The 20,645-nt window shown below is 45.1% G+C and overlaps 1 protein-coding gene across 1 annotated transcript in view; it reads right to left on the bottom strand.

The window, feature by feature from the left end:
* The window catches only part of LOC141214182 (microtubule-associated serine/threonine-protein kinase 3-like), a 56,638-nt gene that overhangs the window by 24,266 nt on the left and 11,727 nt on the right, over nt 1–20,645 (bottom strand). The window contains exons 6-14 of the mRNA XM_073665401.1: nt 19,521–19,659; nt 19,299–19,431; nt 17,846–18,011; nt 17,641–17,739; nt 17,294–17,416; nt 17,040–17,149; nt 16,847–16,938; nt 16,314–16,450; nt 15,733–15,825 (exon numbers count right to left, since the gene is read on the bottom strand). Of these exons, the coding sequence (XP_073521502.1) occupies nt 15,733–15,825; nt 16,314–16,450; nt 16,847–16,938; nt 17,040–17,149; nt 17,294–17,416; nt 17,641–17,739; nt 17,846–18,011; nt 19,299–19,431; nt 19,521–19,659 (1,092 nt within the window). The remainder of the gene's footprint in view (nt 1–15,732; nt 15,826–16,313; nt 16,451–16,846; nt 16,939–17,039; nt 17,150–17,293; nt 17,417–17,640; nt 17,740–17,845; nt 18,012–19,298; nt 19,432–19,520; nt 19,660–20,645) is intronic.

Here is a 20,645-nt window from a genome sequence, read left to right as displayed (position 1 = left end):
TATTATTCTGTATATATACACTGCACAGTACCAGTTCTCTTGTCCTGTATACTGGGTGTCATTCTCAGTATCTGTATTATTCTGTATATATACACTGCACAGTACCACTTCTCCTGTCCTGAATAGTGGATGTAATTCTCAGTATCTGTATTATTCTGTATATATACACTGCACAGTACCACTTCTCTTGTCCTGTATACTGGGTGTCATTCTCAGTATCTGTATTATTCTGTATATATACACTGCCCAGTACCACTTCTCTTGTCCTGTATACTGGGTGTCATTCTCAGTATCTGTATTATTCTGTATATATACATTGCACAGTACCACTTCTCTTGTCCTGTATAGTGGATGTAATTCTCAGTATCTGTATTATTCTGTATATATACACTGCACAGTACCACTTCTCTTGTCCTGTATAGTGGATGTAATTCTCAGTATCTGTATTATTCTGTATATATACACTGCACAGTACCACTTCTCCTGTCCTGAATAGTGGATGTAATTCTCAGTATCTGTATTATTCTGTATATATACACTGCACAGTACCACTTCTCCTGTCCTGTATAGTGGATGTAATTCTCAGTATCTGTATTATTCTGTATATATACACTGCACAGTACCACTTCTCTTGTCCTGTATACTGGGTGTCATTCTCAGTATCTGTATTATTCTGTATATATACACTGCCCAGTACCACTTCTCTTGTCCTGTATACTGGGTGTCATTCTCAGTATCTGTATTATTCTGTATATATACACTGCACAGTACCACTTCTCTTGTCCTGTATAGTGGATGTAATTCTCAGTATCTGTATTATTCTGTATATATACACTGCACAGTACCACTTCTCCTGTCCTGAATCGTGGATGTAATTCTCAGTATTTGTATTATTCTGTATATATACACTGCACAGTACCACTTCTCTTGTCCTGTATACTGGGTGTAATTCTCAGTATCTGTATTATTCTATATATTATACTGGGTGTCATTCTCAGTATCTGTATTATTCTGTATATATACACTGCACAGTACTACTTCTCTTGTCCTGTATACTGGGTGTCATTCTCAGTATCTGTATTATTCTGTATATATACACTGCACAGTACCAGTTCTCTTGTCCTGTATACTGGGTGTCATTCTCAGTATCTGTATTATTCTGTATATATACACTGCACAGTACCAGTTCTCTTGTCCTGTATACTGGGTGTAATTCTCAGTATCTGTATTATTCTGTATATATACACTGCACAGTACCACTTCTCCTGTCCTGAATAGTGGATGTAATTCTCAGTATCTGTATTATTCTGTATATATACACTGCACAGTACCACTTCTCTTGTCCTGTATACTGGGTGTCATTCTCAGTATCTGTATTATTCTGTATATATACACTGCCCAGTACCACTTCTCTTGTCCTGTATACTGGGTGTCATTCTCAGTATCTGTATTATTCTGTATATATACATTGCACAGTACCACTTCTCTTGTCCTGTATAGTGGATGTAATTCTCAGTATCTGTATTATTCTGTATATATACACTGCACAGTACCACTTCTCTTGTCCTGTATAGTGGATGTAATTCTCAGTATCTGTATTATTCTGTATATTATACTGGGTGTCATTCTCAGTATCTGTATTATTCTGTATATATACACTGCACAGTACCACTTCTCCTGTCCTGTATAGTGGATGTAATTCTCAGTATCTGTATTATTCTGTATATATACACTGCACAGTACCACTTCTCTTGTCCTGTATACTGGGTGTCATTCTCAGTATCTGTATTATTCTGTATATATACACTGCCCAGTACCACTTCTCTTGTCCTGTATACTGGGTGTCATTCTCAGTATCTGTATTATTCTGTATATATACACTGCACAGTACCACTTCTCTTGTCCTGTATAGTGGATGTAATTCTCAGTATCTGTATTATTCTGTATATATACACTGCACAGTACCACTTCTCCTGTCCTGAATCGTGGATGTAATTCTCAGTATTTGTATTATTCTGTATATATACACTGCACAGTACCACTTCTCTTGTCCTGTATACTGGGTGTAATTCTCAGTATCTGTATTATTCTATATATTATACTGGGTGTCATTCTCAGTATCTGTATTATTCTGTATATATACACTGCACAGTACTACTTCTCTTGTCCTGTATACTGGGTGTCATTCTCAGTATCTGTATTATTCTGTATATATACACTGCACAGTACCAGTTCTCTTGTCCTGTATACTGGGTGTAATTCTCAGTATCTGTATTATTCTGTATATTATACTGGGTGTCATTCTTAGTATCTGTATTATTCTGTATATATACACTGCACAGTACCACTTCTCTTGTCCTGTATACTGGGTGTCATTCTCAGTATCTGTATTATTCTGTATATATACACTGCACAGTACCAGTTCTCTTCACCTGTATACTGGGTGTAATTCTCAGTATCTGTATTATTCTGTATATTATACTGGGTGTCATTCTTAGTATCTGTATTATTCTGTATATATACACTGCACAGTACCACTTCTCCTGTCCTGTATGCTGGGTGTCATTCTCAGTATCTGTATTATTCTGTATATATACACTGCACAGTACCACTTCTCCTATCCTGTATACTGGGTGTAATTCTCAGTATCTGTATTATTCTGTATACTAGATGGTGGCCCGATTCGAACGCATCGGGTATTCTAGAATAGGTATGCGGCCGACGGGGCGCAATTAGCAGAGCGGCGTTTAAATTTGGCGCCCAAATCGCTGATTGGTCGCGTTCGGCAACCGCGACCAATCAGCAAAGCGGTGTTTAAATTTGGCGGCAATATCGGTGATTGGTCGCGGGCGGCGGCCGCGACCAATCTGCGAACCGTGTTAGTGAGGACTGGAGAGCGTGTTTAAATTTGGCACCAAAATCGCTGATTAGTCGCGACCAATCAGCAGAGCGGTGTTTAAATTTGGCGCCAATACTGCTGATTGGTCGCGGCCGCCGACCGCGACCAATCAGCAAAGCGATGCAGCGCGGGGTTTAAATTTGGCCCAAAGTCGCTGATTAGTCGCGTCTGACGGCCGCGACCAATCAGCGATTTTGGCGCAAAATTTAAACAACGCTCTGTTGATTGGTCGTGGCCGTCATACGCGACTAATCAGCGACTTTGGGGCCAAATTTAAACCCCGCTCTGCATCGCTCTGATGATTGGTCGCGGTCGCCGACCGCGACCAATCAGCAGAGCGGTGTTTGAATTTGGCGCCAAAATCGCTGATTGGTCGCGGGCGGCGGCCGCGACCAATCAGCGAACCGTGTTAGTGAGGAATGGAGAGCGTGTTTAAATTTGGCACCAAAATCGCTAATTAGTCGCGACCGCGACCAATCAGCAAAGAGGTGTTTAAATTTGGCGACAATACTGCTGATTGGTCGCGGCATTTGTGTTAAAATCGCTGATTGGTCGCTGGCGCTGCCCGCGACCAATCACCAATTTGGGCGCCAAATTTAAATATCGGACGCGACCAATCACCAATCTTGGCTCCAGATTTTAACACCGCTGTGCTGATTGGTCGCGGCCGATATTTAAAATTGGCGCCCAAATCGGTGATTGGTCGCGGGCAGCGCCAGCGACCAATCAACGATTTTTAACACAAATGTCCGGATCTTTGTAACACCATGCGCATACTGTGGGGAGATCAGCGGTTAGGGTGTGAAGGGAGGACCGGGGAGCGGCGCTGCGGGTCGGGATACTTCTGCTCCGAGCGCCCGCTCATGTCCCGGGTTCTCGCAGCGGAAGTAGCCGCACAGGCAGCGGCGCTCCCCGGTCCTCACTAATACGATTCCGCTCCCCGCCCCTCACCAATATGATTCGCTGATTGGTTGCGCTCTCCGCACGCGACCAATCAGTGATCTTGGCGCTAAAGTTAAACACCGCTCTGCTGATTGGTCGCGGCCGCTGCCCGCGACCAATCACCGATTTGGGCGCCAAATTTAAATATCGGCCGCGACCAATCAGTACAGCGGTGTTTAAATGTGGAGCCAAGTTCGGTGATTGGTCGCGGCCGATATTTAAATTTGGTGCCCAAATCGGTGATTGGTCGCGGGCACCGCCGGCGACCAATCAGCGATTTTTAACACAAATGTCCGGATCTTTGTAACACCATGCGGATACTGTGGGGACATCAGCGGCTAGGGTGTGAAGGGAGGACCGGGGAGCGGCGCTGCGGGTAGGGATACTTCTGCTGCGAGCGCCCTCTCATGTTCCGGGTTCTCGCAGCGGAAGTATCCGCACAGGCAGCGCCGCTGACATTCATGCGGCTAGGGTGTGAAGGGAGGACTGGGGAGCGGCGCTGACATCCAATTGGTCGCGGCCGCTATTTAAATGTGCCGCACAAATCGGTGATTAGGCGCGGTCTTGGCCCGCGACCAATCACTGATCTTGCGGCTAAAGTTAACCACTACTGTGCTCATTGGTCGCGGACGCTGCCCGCGACCAATCACCCATTTGGGCGCCAAATTTAAATATCGGCCGCGACCAATCACCGATCTTGGCTCCAGATTTAAACACCACTGTGCTGATTGGTCGCGGCCGATATTTAAATGTTGCGCCCAAATCGGTGATTGGTCGCGGGCAGCGTCGGCGACCAATCAGCACAGCGGTATTTAAATGTGGAGCCAAGATCGGTGATTGGTCGGGTCCGAAGACCGCGACCAATCATCGAATCGTCTTGGTGAGGACCGGGGAGCGACGCTGCCTGTGCGGTTACTTCCGCTGCGAGAACCCGGGACATGAGCGGGCGCTTGCAGGAGAAGTATCCCGACCTGCAGCGCCGCTCCCCGGTCCTCTCTTCCGCATGGAGGTCAGCGACGCCGGCGGTCCTTCCGCTGCTACCGGCCGGGAGATGAGCGCCTCGCGCCGCTCATCTCCCGGCTGCATCTCCGTCCCGCAGATGGGTCCGGCGGTCGGGTTCCTTCTGCTGTTGCCGGCCGGGAGATGAGCGCCTCGCGGCGCTCATCTCCCGGCTGCATCGCCGCTCAGCTCCGTCCCGCAGATGAGCCGCTAACGGCCGCCATCTTTTTTCAGAAATCCCGCGGTGCTGATTGGCTGCTGCCGGACCAATGAGCGACGCGGGATTTCCTGGACAGACAGACACATAGACACACAGACACACAGACAGACAGACGGGATAAGACGATTATATATATAGACTAGATGGTGGCCCGATTCTAATGCATCAGGTATTCTAGAATAGGTATGCGGCCGACCGGGTGCAATCAGCAGAGCTGTGTGTTTAAATTTGGGGCCAAAATCGCTGATTGGTCGCGTTCGGCAACCGCGACCAATCAGCAAAGCGGTGTTTAAATTTGGCGCCAATCTCGCTGATTGGTCGCGGATGGCGGCCGCGACCAATCAGCAGTGCGGTGTTTAAATTTGGCACCAAAATCGCTGATTAGTCGCGACCGCGACCAATCAGCAAAGAGGTGTTTAAATTTTGCGCCAAATGTTGCGACCAATCAGCAGAGTGAGGTTTACATTTGGCGCCAATACTGCTGATTGGTCACGGCCGACAACCGCGACCAATCAGCAGAGCGGTGTTTAAATTTTGCGCCAATCTCGCTGATTGTTCGCGGCTGGCGGCCGCGACCAATCAGCAGAGCAGGGTTTAAATTTGGCACCAATAATGCTGATGGGTCGCGGCCGGCGACCGCGACCAATCAGCAGAGCGTTGTTTAAATTTGGCACAAAAAACGCAGATTGGTCGAGGCCGGTGGTTGCGACCAATCAGCAGAGTGAGGTTTAAATTTGGCGCCAATACTGCTGACTGGTCACGGCCGACAACCGCGACCAATCAGCAGAGCGTTGTTTAAATTTTGCGCCAATACTGCTGATTGATCTCGGCCAGCGACCGCGATCAATCAGCAGAGCGTTGCTTAAATTTGGCGCCAATCTCGTTGATTGGTCGCGGCTGGAGTCCGCAACCAATCAGCAGAGCATTGTTTAAACTTGGCGCCAATCTCGCTGATTGGACGCTTCCGGCGTCCGCGTCCAATCAGCACAGCAGTATTTAAATGTGGCACCCAAATCGGTGATTGGTTGCGGGCAGCGGCCGTGACCAATCAGCAGAGCGGTGTTTAACTTTAGCGCCAAGATCACTGATTGGTCGAGTGTGGAGAGCGCGACCAATCAGCGAATCGTATTGGTGAGGAGCGGGGAGCGGAATCGTATTAGTGAGGACCGGGGAGCGCCGCTGCCTGTGCGGCTACTTCCGCTGCGAGAACCCGGGACATGAGCGGGCGCTCGGAGCAGAAGTATCCCGACCCGCAGCGCCGCTCCCCGGTCCTCCCTTCACACCCTAGCCGCTGATGTCCCCACAGTATCCGCATGGTGTTACAAAGGTCCGGACATTTGTGTTAAAAATCGCTGATTGGTCGCTGGCGCTGCTCGCGACCAATCACCGATTTGGGCGCCAAATTTAAATATCGGCCGCGACCAATCACCGATCTTGGCTCCACATTTAAACACCGCTGTGCTGATTGGTCGCCGACGCTGGGCGCGACCAATCACCGATTTTGGCGCCACATTTAAATTTAAATAGCGGCTGCAACCAATTGGATGTCAGCGCCGCTCCCCGGTCCTCCCTTCACACCCTAGCCGCATGGATGTCAGCGCCGCTGTCTGTGCGGATAGTTCCGCTGCAAGAACCCGGGACATGAGCGGGCGCTCGCAGCAGAAGTGTCCCGACCCGCAGCGCCGCTCCCCGGTCCTCCCTTCACACCCTAGCCGCTGATGTCCCCACAGTATCCGCATGGTGTTACAAAGGTCCGGACATTTGTGTTAAAAATCGCTGATTGGTCGTTGGCGCTGGCCGCGACCAATCACCGATCTTGGCGGCAAATTCAAACACCTCTGTGCTGATTGGTCGCCGATGCTGTGCGCGACCAATCACCGATTTTGGCGGCACATTTAAATAGCGTCCGCGACCAATCAGTACAGCGGTGTTTAAATGTGGAGCCAAGATCGGTGATTGGTCGCGGCCGATATTTAAATTTGGCGCCCAAATCGGTGATTGGTCGCGGGCAGCGCCAGCGACCAATCAGCGATTTTTAACACAAATGTCCAGACCTTTGTAACACCATGCGGATACTGTGGGGACATCAGCGGCTAGGGTGTGAAGGGAGGACCGGGGAGCGGCGCTGCGGGTCGGGATACTTCTGCTCCGAGCGCCCGCTCATGTCCCGGGTTCTCGGAGCGGAAGTATCCGCACAGGCAGCGGCGCTGACATCCATGCGGCTAGGGCGTGAAGGGAGGACCGGGGAGCGGTGCTGACATCCAATTGGTCACGGCCGCTATTTAAATGTGCCGCACAAATCGGTGATTGGTCGCCGACTTGGCCCGCGACCAATCACTGATCTTGCGGCCAAAGTTAAACAGTACTGTGCTGATTGGTCGCGGACGCTGCCCGCGACCAATCACCGATTTGGGCGCCAAATTTAAATATCGGCCGCGACCAATCACCGATCTTGGCTCCACATTTAAACACCGCTGTGCTGATTGGTCGCCGACGCTGGGCACGACCAATCACCGATTTTGGCGCCACATTTAAATAGCGTCCGCGACCAATCCGCACAGCGGTGTGGAGCCAAGATCGGTGATTTGTCGCGGCCGATATTTGAATGTGGCGCCCAAATCGGTGATTGGTCGCGGGCAGCATCCGCGACCAATCAGCACCGTAGTGTTTAACTTTTGCGGCAAGATCCGTGATTGGTCGTGGGACAAGACCGCGACCAATCACCGATTTGTGCGGCACTTTTAAATAGCGTCCGCGACCAATTGGATGTCAGCGCCGCTCCCCCGTCCTCCCTTCACACCATAGCCGCATGGATGTCAGCGGCGCTGCCTGTGCGGATAGTTCCGCTCCGATAACCCGGGACATGAGCGGGCGCTGGCAGAAGAAGTATCCCGACCCGCAGCGCCGCTCCCCGGTCCTCCCTTCACACCCTAGCCGCTGATGTCCCCACAGTATCCGCATGGTGTTACAAAGGTCCGGACATTTGTGTTAAAAATCGCTGATTGGTCGCTGGCACTGCCCGCGACCAATCACCGATTTGGGCGCCAAATTTAAATATCGGCCGCGACCAATCACCGATCTTGGCTCCACATTTAAACACCGCTGTGGTGATTGGTCGCGGCCGATATTTAAATTTGGCGCCCAAATCGGTGATTGGTCGCGGGCAGCGTCGGCGACCAATCAGCACAGCGGTGTTTAAGTTTTGCGCTAAGATCAGTGATTGGTCGGGTCCGAAGACCCAGACCAATCATCGAATCGTCTTGGTGAGGACCGGGGAGCGGCGCTGCCTGTGCGGCTACTTACGCTGCGAGAACCCGGGACATCGCGGGCGCTCGCAGCAGAAGTATCCCGACCCGCAGCGCTGGTCCCCGGTCCTCCCTTCCGCATGGAGGTCAGCGGCGCCGGCGGTCCTTCCGCTGCTACCGGCCTGGAGATGAGCGCCTCGCGACGCTCATCTCCCGGCTGCATCTCCTTCCCGCAGATGGGTCTGGCGGTCGGGTTCCTTCTGCTGTTGCCGGCCGGGAGATGAGCGCCTCGCGGCACTCATCTCCCGGCTGCATCGCCGCTCAGCTCCATCCCGCAGATGAGCCGCTAACGGCCGCCATCTTTTTTTAGAAATCCCCCGGCGCTGATTGGCCGCTGCCGGACCAATGAGCGACGCGGGATTTCCTGGACAGACAGACACACCGACAGACACACAGACAGACAGACAGACAGACAGACGGGATAAGACGATTATATATATAGATATACACTGCACAGTACCACTTCTCTTGTCCTGTATAGTGGGTGTAATTCTCAGTATCTGTATTATTCTGTATATATACACTGCACAGTACCACTTCTCTTGTCCTGTATACTGGGTGTAATTCTCAGTATCTGTATTATTCTGTATATTATACTGGGTGTCATTCTCAGTATCTGTATTATTCTGTATATATACTCTGCATAGTACTACTTCTCTTGTCCTGTATACTGGGTGTAATTCTCAGTATCTGTATTATTCTGTATATATACACTGCACAGTACCACTTCTCCTGTCCTGTATACTGGGTGTAATTCTCAGTATCTGTATTATTCTGTATATATACACTGCACAGTACCACTTCTCCTGTCCTGTATACTGAGTGTCATTCTCAGTATCTGTATTATTCTGTATATATACACTGCACAGTACCACTTCTCCTGTCCTGTATACTGGGTGTCATTCTCAGTATCTGTATTATTCTGTATATATACACTGCACAGTACCACTTCTCCTGTCCTGTATACTGGGTGTAATTCTCAGTATCTGTATTATTCTGTATATATACTCTGCACAGTACTACTTCTCCTGTCCTGTATACTGGGTGTCATTCTCAGTATCTGTATTATTCTGTATATATACTCTGCACAGTACTACTTCTCTTGTCCTGTATGCTGGGTGTAATTCTCAGTATCTGTATTATTCTGTATATATACACTGCACAGTACCACTTCTCTTGTCCTGTATACTGGGTGTCATTCTCAGTATCTGTATTATTCTGTATATATACTCTGCACAGTACTACTTCTCTTGTCCTGTATGCTGGGTGTAATTCTCAGTATCTGTATTATTCTGTATATATACTCTGCACAGTACTACTTCTCTTGTCCTGTATACTGGGTGTCATTCTCAGTATCTGTATTATTCTGTATATATACACTGCACAGTGCCACTTCTCTTGTCCTGTATACTGGGTGTCATTCTCAGTATCTGTATTATTCTGTATATATACACTGCACAGTGCCACTTCTCTTGTCCTGTATACTGGGTGTAATTCTCAGTATCTGTATTATTCTGTATATATACACTGCACAGTACCACTTCTCTTGTCCTGTATAGTGGATGTAATTCTCAGTATCTGTATTATTCTGTATATATACACTGCACAGTACCACTTCTCTTGTCCTGTATACTGGGTGTCATTCTCAGTATCTGTATTATTCTGTATATATACACTGCACAGTACCACTTCTCCTGTCCTGTATACTGGGTGTCATTCTCAGTATCTGTATTATTCTGTATATATACACTGCACAGTATCACTTCTCCTGTCCTGTATACTGGGTGTCATTCTCAGTATCTGTATTATTCTGTATATATACACTGCACAGTACCACTTCTCCTGTCCTGTATACTGGGTGTCATTCTCAGTATCTGTATTATTCTGTATATATACACTGCACAGTACCACTTCTCCTGTCCTGTATACTGGGTGTAATTCTCAGTATCTGTATTATTCTGTATATATACTCTGCACAGTACTACTTCTCCTGTCCTGTATGCTGGGTGTCATTCTCAGTATCTGTATTATTCTGTATATATACACTGCACAGTGCCACTTCTCTTGTCCTGTATACTGGGTGTCATTCTCAGTATCTGTATTATTCTGTATATATACTCTGCACAGTACTACTTCTCTTGTCCTGTATGCTGGGTGTAATTCTCAGTATCTGTATTATTCTGTATATATACACTGCACAGTACCACTTCTCTTGTCCTGTATACTGGGTGTCATTCTCAGTATCTGTATTATTCTGTATATATACTCTGCACAGTACTACTTCTCTTGTCCTGTATACTGGGTGTAATTCTCAGTATCTGTATTATTCTGTATATATACACTGCACAGTGCCACTTCTCTTGTCCTGTATACTGGGTGTCATTCTCAGTATCTGTATTATTCTGTATATATACACTGCAAAGTGCCACTTCTCTTGTCCTGTATACTGGGTGTCATTCTCAGTATCTGGATTATTCTGTATATATACTCTGCACAGTACTCCTTCTCTTGTCCTGTATACTGGGTGTCATTCTCAGTATCTGTATTATTCTGTATATATACTCTGCACAGTACTACTTCTCTTGTCCTGTATACTGGGTGTCATTCTCAGTATCTGTATTATTCTGTATATATACACTGCACAGTACCACTTCTCTTGTCCTGTATACTGGGTGTAATTCTCAGTATCTTGTAATGCAGCAGCTTGCTAGCATTACTGTAAATGGTCCAGGATGTGTTTTACCTGACCATGTACCTTCCCCTTTAACTGACTGGTCACATGACTGTGACATCACACAGGTCCTGTATGCACAGTAAAGGTCTGTACACATGACTGGGACAGCACACAGGACCTATACACACAGCTGACTGATCACATGACTGTGACATCAGCAAGGTCCTGTCAGTATGGGTGTATGTGTGCACAGGATATATAAACCCCGGTAATTGGAGACAGGTGTGTTCGGTGTGAGGCGTGAGGCCTGTGCTCCGTGTGTGTGGGACACCGTTTGTGAGAGGCCTAGTGAGGCCGAGTGAAGCCTGGCAGCCTGAAAGGCAAAGACTGGATCCTGTGCGGATGCTAGTGGCCTTGGAAGGCAGCGGCTTTGGAGTGAAGCCTGGTACCTGAAAGGTCGAGCCTGGATCCTGTGTGGATGTCAGTGGCCTTTGAGGGAATGACGGCTGGAGACCCCTACCTGGGAAGCCGCAAAGCCACAGTGGTGGCGGATTATTGAGGAAGAGTCCTGAAAGGCAGAGCCTGGATCCTGTGTGGATGTCAGTGGCCTTTGAGGGAACGAGGGCTGGAGACCCCCACCTGGGAAGCCGCAAAGCCACAGTGGTGGCGGATTATTGAGGAAGAGTCCTGAAAGGCAGAGCCTGGATCCTGTGTGGATGTCAGTGGCCTTTGAGGGAACGAGGGCTGGAGACCCCTACCTGGGAAGCCACAAAGCCACAGTGGTGGCGGATTAAAATGGACTGCAGCAACTAAACCCGGCAAAGGTAATACACTTTGTTACATGGACTGTGTTATGGTCATTGATAATTTATTACCTTGCCGTAGGCTGTAACCTGGAGCAAGTGGGCCTGTGTGCCACTTGTCTCATGAATGTTGTAGATATGTGTGTCGGCGTGCCACGGAGTTGGACCTGGTGAACTGTGGCTTATGATGTAATAAACTGCAACATTGTGAGAAAAATGTAAAGACATTGCACGTGTGCATTGATTGACGCAGCGAAGCGAGTAACCCCCAGTATGATGACTAGCGCTGCCTTACAATCTGTATTATTCTGTATATTATACTGGGTGTCATTCTCAGTATCTGTATTATTCTGTATATATACACTGCACAGTACCACTTCTCTTGTCCTGTATACTGGGTGTCATTCTCAGTATCTGTATTATTCTGTATATATACACTGCACAGTACCACTTCTCTTGTCCTGTATAGTGGATGTAATTCTCACTATCTGTATTATTCTGTATATATACACTGCACAGTACCACTTCTCTTGTCCTGTATAGTGGATGTAATTCTCAGTATCTGTATTATTCTGTATATATACACTGCACAGTACCACTTCTCTTGTCCTGTATACTGGGTGTCATTCTCAGTATCTGTATTATTCTGTGTATATATACACTGCACAGTGCCACTTCTCTTGTCCTGTATACTGGGTGTCATTCTCAGTATCTGTATTATTCTGTATATATACACTGCACAGTACCACTTCTCTTGTCCTGTATACTGGGTGTAATTCTCAGTATCTGTATTATTCTGTATATTACACTGGGTGTAATTCTCAGTATCTGTATTATTCTGTATATATACACTGCACAGTGCCACTTCTCTTGTCCTGTATACTGGGTGTAATTCTCACTATCTGTATTATTCTGTATATATACACTGCACAGTACCACTTCTCTTGTCCTGTATACTGGGTGTAATTCTCAGTATCTCTATTATTCTGTATATTACACTGGGTGTAATTCTCAGTATCTGTATTATTCTGTATATATACACTGCACAGTACCACTTCTCTTGTCCTGTATACTGGGTGTCATTCTCAGTATCTCTATTATTCTGTATATATACACTGCACAGTACCACTTCTCTTGTCCTGTATACTGGGTGTAATTCTCACTATCTGTATTATTCTGTATATTACACTGGGTGTAATGCTCAGTATCTGTATTATTCTGTATATATACACTGCACAGTACCACTTCTCCTGTCCTGTATACTGGGTGTCATTCTCACTATCTGTATTATTCTGTATATATACACTGCACAGTACCACTTCTCCTGCCCTGTATACTGGGTGTCATTCTCACTATCTGTATTATTCTGTATATATACACTGCACAGTACCACTTCTCCTGCCCTGTATACTGGGTGTCATTCTCACTATCTGTATTATTCTGTATATATACACTGCACAGTACCACTTCTCCTGCCCTGTATACTGGGTGTCATTCTCACTATCTGTATTATTCTGTATATATACACTGCACAGTGCCACTTCTCTTGTCCTGTATACTGGGTGTCATTCTCAGTATCTGTATTATTCTGTATATATACTCTGCACAGTACTACTTCTCTTGTCCTGTATAGTGGATGTAATTCTCAGTATCTGTATTATTCTGTATATAAACACTGCACAGTACCACTTCTCCTGTCCTGAATCGTGGATGTAATTCTCAGTATCTGTATTATTCTGTATATATACACTGCACAGTACCACTTCTCTTGTCCTGTATAGTGGATGTAATTCTCAGTATCTGTATTATTCTGTATATATACTCTGCACAGTACTACTTCTCTTGTCCTGTATAGTGGATGTAATTCTCAGTATCTGTATTATTCTGTATATAAACACTGCACAGTACCACTTCTCCTGTCCTGAATTGTGGATGTAATTCTCAGTATTTGCATTATTCTGTATATATACACTGCACAGTACCACTTCTCTTGTCCTGTATAGTGGATGTAATTCTCAGTATCTGTATTATTCTGTATATAAACACTGCACAGTACCACTTCTCCTGTCCTGAATCGTGGATGTAATTCTCAGTATCTGTATTATTCTGTATATATACACTGCACAGTACCACTTCTCTTGTCCTGTATAGTGGATGTAATTCTCAGTATCTGTATTATTCTGTATATATACACTGCACAGTGCCACTTCTCTTGTCCTGTATACTGGGTGTAATTCTCACTATCTGTATTATTCTGTATATATACACTGCACAGTACCAGTTCTCCTGTCCTGTATACTGGGTGTAATTCTCAGTATCTGTATTATTCTGTATATATACACTGCACAGTACCAGTTCTCCTGTCCTGTATACTGGGTGTCATTCTCAGTATCTGTATTATTCTGCATATATACACTGCACAGTACCACTTCTCTTGTCCTGTATACTGGGTGTAATTCTCAGTATCTGTATTATTCTGTATATATACACTGCACAGTACCACTTCTCCTGTCCTGTATACTGGGTGTCATTCTCAGTATCTGTATTATTCTGTATATATACACTGCACAGTACCACTTCTCCTGTTCTGCTGAAGAAGAGGTGGCATTGGCTTTGGGGAGGGTCAGTACTGATGGGTTTATTATTTTCTATGTCTACAATCCTATGGTTAAATAAAAATTAATCCTGAACAACTTGTTTAAAGGGGTTATCTGAAGTTTGGAAATTGTCCTCTATCATTGGGATATGGAATAATTTTCTGATTGCTGGGGGTCCAACAGCCGGGACCCCCACTGTTTCCGAGACCCAGGGATCTGAAGAGCTCTGGGTGAATGGAGCGGTAGTCGATCATTCGCATTGCAGCTCCATTCACACGTGGCTTAATAAACATCCCCTATAATGGAGTGGTGAGGGGCATGAACAAGAAAGCAAAATGTGCTGAACTTTTCATTGTGCCTCAATGGGATGAGGGGGGCGGTGATTTGGTATGTGGGCTGGTGGGGTTTGTGTGACAGGCGTGCTTTTTCATTTTTCATCCCATTCCAGCCCTGATATCTCTCTCTCTCTCTCTCTATCTCTCTATCTCTCTATCTCTCTATCTCTCTATCTCTCTATCTCTCTATCTCTCTATCTCTCTATCTCTCTATCTCTCTATCTCTCTATCTCTCTATCTCTCTATCTCTCTATCTCTCTATCTCTCTATCTCTCGTGAAGTTTGATAGATATAAGAAAATCTCAATAAATATAGAAGTTGTTTTTTTTTTTTATTAGGGATAGGGTAGAAGGATAAGGGATGAACAAAATCAGGGACAGAATCAGTAGACAAAATCATAGTCAGGAAGAAATCCGGGTCAGATACCAGGTGATCAGTAAAAAAAAGCCAAGTCAGGCGAGCAGTATGGATAGAGCGGAGCCTGGTGACAGAGGCATTACCGAAACAAGTCCGGGTAGAGATGTTACAGTTAGAAGGCCACAGGTAGATGGTGAAGGTCCTTCTTTACAGGTCCAGCAGTGATGGTGGATCAGCTGTACTCCGCTAGATGCGGAGCTTTTCCGTCTTTTAGATGACACTTGGGCAACAGCGACAGCATGCAAATGCACGAGCTGCCCTGGATAGTCCACGCCGGCAGGATGATAAGATCCGGCGGAAGATGGAACCTAAGAGAAGAGAAATACATACAATGTAAGTGATGGGACTCCATATTACATGATGCTACTGTGCGGTCAGTGTGGCCGGCCGGACAGCAGAGGAATCTTATTCACACAGATGTCCGGGGTCATTGTCAGCCATCATACATGTGACAATCCCATCACTGACAGATGACATCTGCTCCCCATGACTTATTCTCATCACTAACATCACACAACATGGAGATGATTCTCACACTTACCTCGTCTCTTTTTCCCCTTTTTCCCATTTTCTGAGTTTTGTTGGTCTATACTCAGATTCATTTCAGATTTTCTTTCCTCTTCAGTTGTAAATTCTGATCAGAAAGTAAAAAAAACTCAGTAAAGAAATATTCTTATAGGATCTGCTTTGTGTACTGTATATAGAAGAATTGTTCTAGTCCTGTCCCCTATAGTCCTGATAATCTGGCATTGCATTATTATAGGGCAGAATAAGTCCTATATACCGTTCATGACCTAATCTGAGGGGCATTAGATGTATCACTGATATGGAGCAGTAAGCGCCCTGTGTGCCGCCACGTGGTGCATCACTAATGAGCGATATTCTACTATAGGAGACGATGTCTTCTTATATTGAAGTGAGTTCCTGGATGCTAAAACGTATTTTACAGAATCCATGAAAACAATTCCTGGATAAAATTAAGGAAATAGAAATACAGTATGGGCCCATGGAAAATATAATTGGGATCCATGAAACCTGGACAACATAGGAGACCTAATACAGAGAAACCAAATATTTGAACCTTAAAGTCAACATTCACCTTTTGATGCTGTACATACATACCTGATGATGGGGACGAGGAGGGCAAGCTGTTTATAGCATTGTCGCTATCAGATTCAGAAAGCGATTCTTTCTGCCTGTCAGGAAGAATCAGGGGGTCGGACCAGAAGACCCAGGAGGTAACTTCCAACTCTCCCATTCTATGATTTAAGAAAAACATGTAAATCACAAGTCAATGCAGAATAAAAGGGGTGGTCTCACTAGAAGAACACCGACTAGAGGGCCTAATAGGACATATGACTGTCATAGTGAGGAAGGTTTTATGCTCCAATCTACCTTCTATGGATCAGAGCGAAAAACAACTAGCAATAATGGCTGGCATGTAATACTACATCTCTCCTACAGTATGGGCAGCTCTAATACGCGTGAATGGCTGCAATTATGGGCTATTATCACCAACGGTTTCTGAAGCCAAAAGCACAATGACCGCTAATCATTGAGGCTGAATTTGATATTATGGTATTTATGTCCTATATTATATGTTGTGCATATATATCAGCCTGGAACTCCCATTAATGACCCCATAATCTACTCACATTTCTGAGATATTTGTATTGGTTGCTGGCGTACACTCTGGAGGAGACTTCTGGTCCTCATCATTCATCGTTCTGGTAGTGATGGTACAGAGCTAAACATGGACAAAAACAAGATATGAAATACTTTTTTTTACTTTTAGAGGTCTTTTTTGTTTCACATATTTTGGATTTATTGATCACATACGGTACTTACTTTAGAAAGCCTTTCAGAAGATGATGTAAAATTTTGGAAGTCAAGGTTCTCATTGTTCTCACTTGTACCCTCCTCATCCTCTGAGACCGAATGGTCTATTTCAGAGTGATCTACAAAAGTAATGAAGTATTATTAGAGGTTGTTAGTATAAAACAGGCGTCATTTATCACAATATTAGTGGGTACTGATTATTACATTTTATGGAAGACAAGACAAACAGCCACTTAGTCTAGATGATGTCTTCTTCTACTTACCGATAAATAAGCTGTTGTCCACATCTGAGGCAAGCTGAGGAATGTACTCTGGCTTCTGACTTAGAAGGTTGTTAAAATCTAAGTCACTCAGGAATGGATGACTCTTGATCTCAAGTGATCCTCCTGGAAAAAGAACAAAACAAAAGTGATGTGGACATTGTCAGAGATTGCTTCACATCTGAACAGTTTAACTTAATCTGAATTAATGACATAACTGAGTCAACATGAAGGAAGAAGACTGAAAGTCATAGTGTGGAGAACTAGAAATGGACAATCTGATAGAGAAGTGTTGATCCTCAAGGACATGAGTGATAAGTGTGATAGGTGAATAGTATTATATCTCTTACCTGTCCCAAGTCTATCTGCAGGATTTGTTCTGAGCAGCTCAGTAATCAGGTTCTGTGCATTGGGAGTAGGAGCGGAATTACAATCCCAAATTATTTCACCTGTTATACAGAAAATAAAATCTCTTTACTGGACTGTAAGCTAAAGCAAAGTAAACACCTAAACCAATGTAACTGATCAAAGCAATGGTCGGATCATTCCACTTACCAATGACAATCCTGTCATAAAGCTCAGCTACAGAATCTCCATCAAATGGTACAGATCCCGTGAGAAATTTATGTAGGATTATCCCCATTGACCACCAGTCAACAGGTCTTCCATAGCCTTCTTTGAGGATGACCTCTGGGGCGATGTAATATGGGGTGCCACATAACTGGAAAACAACAGAAGATAAAGATGAAAATGATAAAATTGTTATTATAACACGTTCTCGCCATAAAAACACAATGACAAAAGATAAAATATCAATGGAAGCGTTCTCTAGAAATGAAGAATGTAGAGAAGACACAATAGTGTGATGAGATTTGTAAAGAAAAAAAAACATATGCCAAAGGCAAGGTGAACAGATGGGGTATATTAGTTAACCAAATACCAAAGCAAAACAAAGAAAACCCCTTAAAATAGAATCTTTAATAGCTACATTTAAAAGCACCCATATCAATATATGAAGACAAAATGCATAAAATGTACAATATATGGGTAGTGGGATAAACGTAGGATAATTGACATGCAGGCTTGCCCTAGAGATCCCAAATGGGCTGATATCCCGCCTGCCAGTGGAGGTTGACACCCTAGCTAATCGGTTTGGCGCCCCCCCTCCACATCGGCACTCCCTCCGTGACCCTATCCACCCCTAGACAGACATACACATATACAGATAATGATGAAAGGCAGACAGTCATGTCGCTGCTAACATGCTGAATGAAAAAAAGGCAATATTCAATGTATCAATTATATGGAAACAGGGAAGCTGATATAATGTAGTTCCACTAGTACAGATAGGATATCAAATGCACCAATCTATACACAATTCAGTATGATATATAAACCATCATTCAGAAGCCTATTATAGATTAGTGCTGGCAATTACGGGCAACAAGAACAATATTATAAAAGCACGTGTGCTCAATTAACGGTAAACATAGGAACATAAATATGTCCAAAGTAGTAACAAGTCACCTATATAATGACATTGAGCATGAAGATAATAGTCTAGGACAGACGGTACATATAGACAACCTCAAAACCACCCTGGCTAATCTATAATCAGGACTGATCTACACAGGACACGTCCAAATGTTGGGACAGAGCATTATCCAGTGTGCGAATTACAAAAAAAGTTGCCAAAAAAGCATTTTAGTCAGCAGTAACCAGAGGACTTATCTGTAAATTGTCCCAACACGTTTCTCCCCCTCCTAATTTGGGGTTCATCAGGGGATCATATTAGGAGATAGCCACAATGAGTCAGTGGACAGACGCGGGAGATAAATACACCCCGATCGGAGAATACTGCTGCCGCCACATTTTATGGATTTTGTCTTTATATATTGATATGGGTGCTTTTAACTGTATCTATTAAAAGTTATATTTAAGGTCTTTCTTTGCTTTGGTCCTTGGAGATTTGTAAAGAACAAGCTAAATTCCTGTAAGTGTTACCCACCTCACGGTCCAGGAACTCCCTGGTGATGTCCTCCGCTAATTCCTTGTAGGTGTTGGTTTTTGGTATCATGACACCAACTTTTGAAATCCCAAAATCGGTAACTTTTATGTGTCCAGCAGATGTAATCAGGAGGCTGTGGAAGAGAAGATGGTTTTAGCCTCACAGACCGTATGATAATAAATGATAACTTCCCCCCTTTATTATACTACGAGGGGCACTTACTTATCCGGCTTCAGGTCTCTGTGCACCACACCGTAGCTATGGAGGTATTCCACAGCAAGAACCGCTTCTCCAAAGTATAAGCGGGCCAAGGGGACAGATAGAGGACCCCTGGTGCTTAGGAGGGTCTCACAGTCGCCACCTATAGAAGAAAGGAAATATGACCGGTGAGTGGTTTATACAGCAGATCACCATGATGTATAATGGGAAGTGAGCGGAGACATTGGGATAGGAGAGAATATAAACAGATATAATGTATAGTGCACATAATATTAGTCTGAATCGATGGAGAATTGTCGTCCATGTAACTAATAACATAAAGTGATGTCACATCTCGTCTACAGCTGGAGATACTGACATGCTCAGTGCGGACTTACAGGGAGATCACACAGACTGTGGCGGACAGAGAAATCTCAGGGCCCCATAGCAAAAGTTCTAACTGCACGCCCCTTCAAAAAAAACCCTTACTGAAGTCAATCGATGTTCTCAACAGCAATACACCTTTTATAGCCATTTTAGCATATGATGCTCCCAAAAATGCCCCCACCCACAGACTGAGTTAGATATCCCCACAGTGAAATCTTAATCCAGTTTCACCTTACAGATATAATGTAGCACCTGTCTATAATGTCCCCACTCAGTATGAGGCCAGTCACAGCCCCCTACTCAGTATAATGACGCCCACAGCCCCCCCTACTTAATATAATGGCCCCCATAGCCCCTCAGACAATATAATGGTCTCCACCACTGCCCACTCAGTATGATGGCCCCCAAAGCCAATCAAACAGAATTAGGATCCCCACACAGAATAGGGACCCCCACTGCACACCATTCAATATGAGGACCCCCAGGGGGTGTAGGGGCATGTACAGTCACCAACTCAATATAGCGGCATTCACAGTCCCCTATAGCCCCTCACACGGCACACCATTCAGTATTATGGTACCCACAACCCTCAATTCTCAGTATTATGGCTTCCACCAATCTCGCAACTCAGTATTATGCCCCCACCAGCCCAACAACTAAGTATAATTGCTCTCACCAGCCCCACCACTCAGTATTATGGCCCTCAGCAGCCCCACCACTCAGTGTTATTGCCCCCAACAGTCCCTCCACTTAGTAGTAAGG

This window comes from Phyllobates terribilis, unplaced genomic scaffold, assembly GCF_046119375.1.
Source record: "Phyllobates terribilis strain yellow unplaced genomic scaffold, ASM4611937v1 Scaffold_216__1_contigs__length_3321164, whole genome shotgun sequence".
NCBI lineage: Eukaryota > Metazoa > Chordata > Amphibia > Anura > Dendrobatidae > Phyllobates > Phyllobates terribilis.
This window is presented reverse-complemented; position numbering and strand designations above follow the sequence as displayed.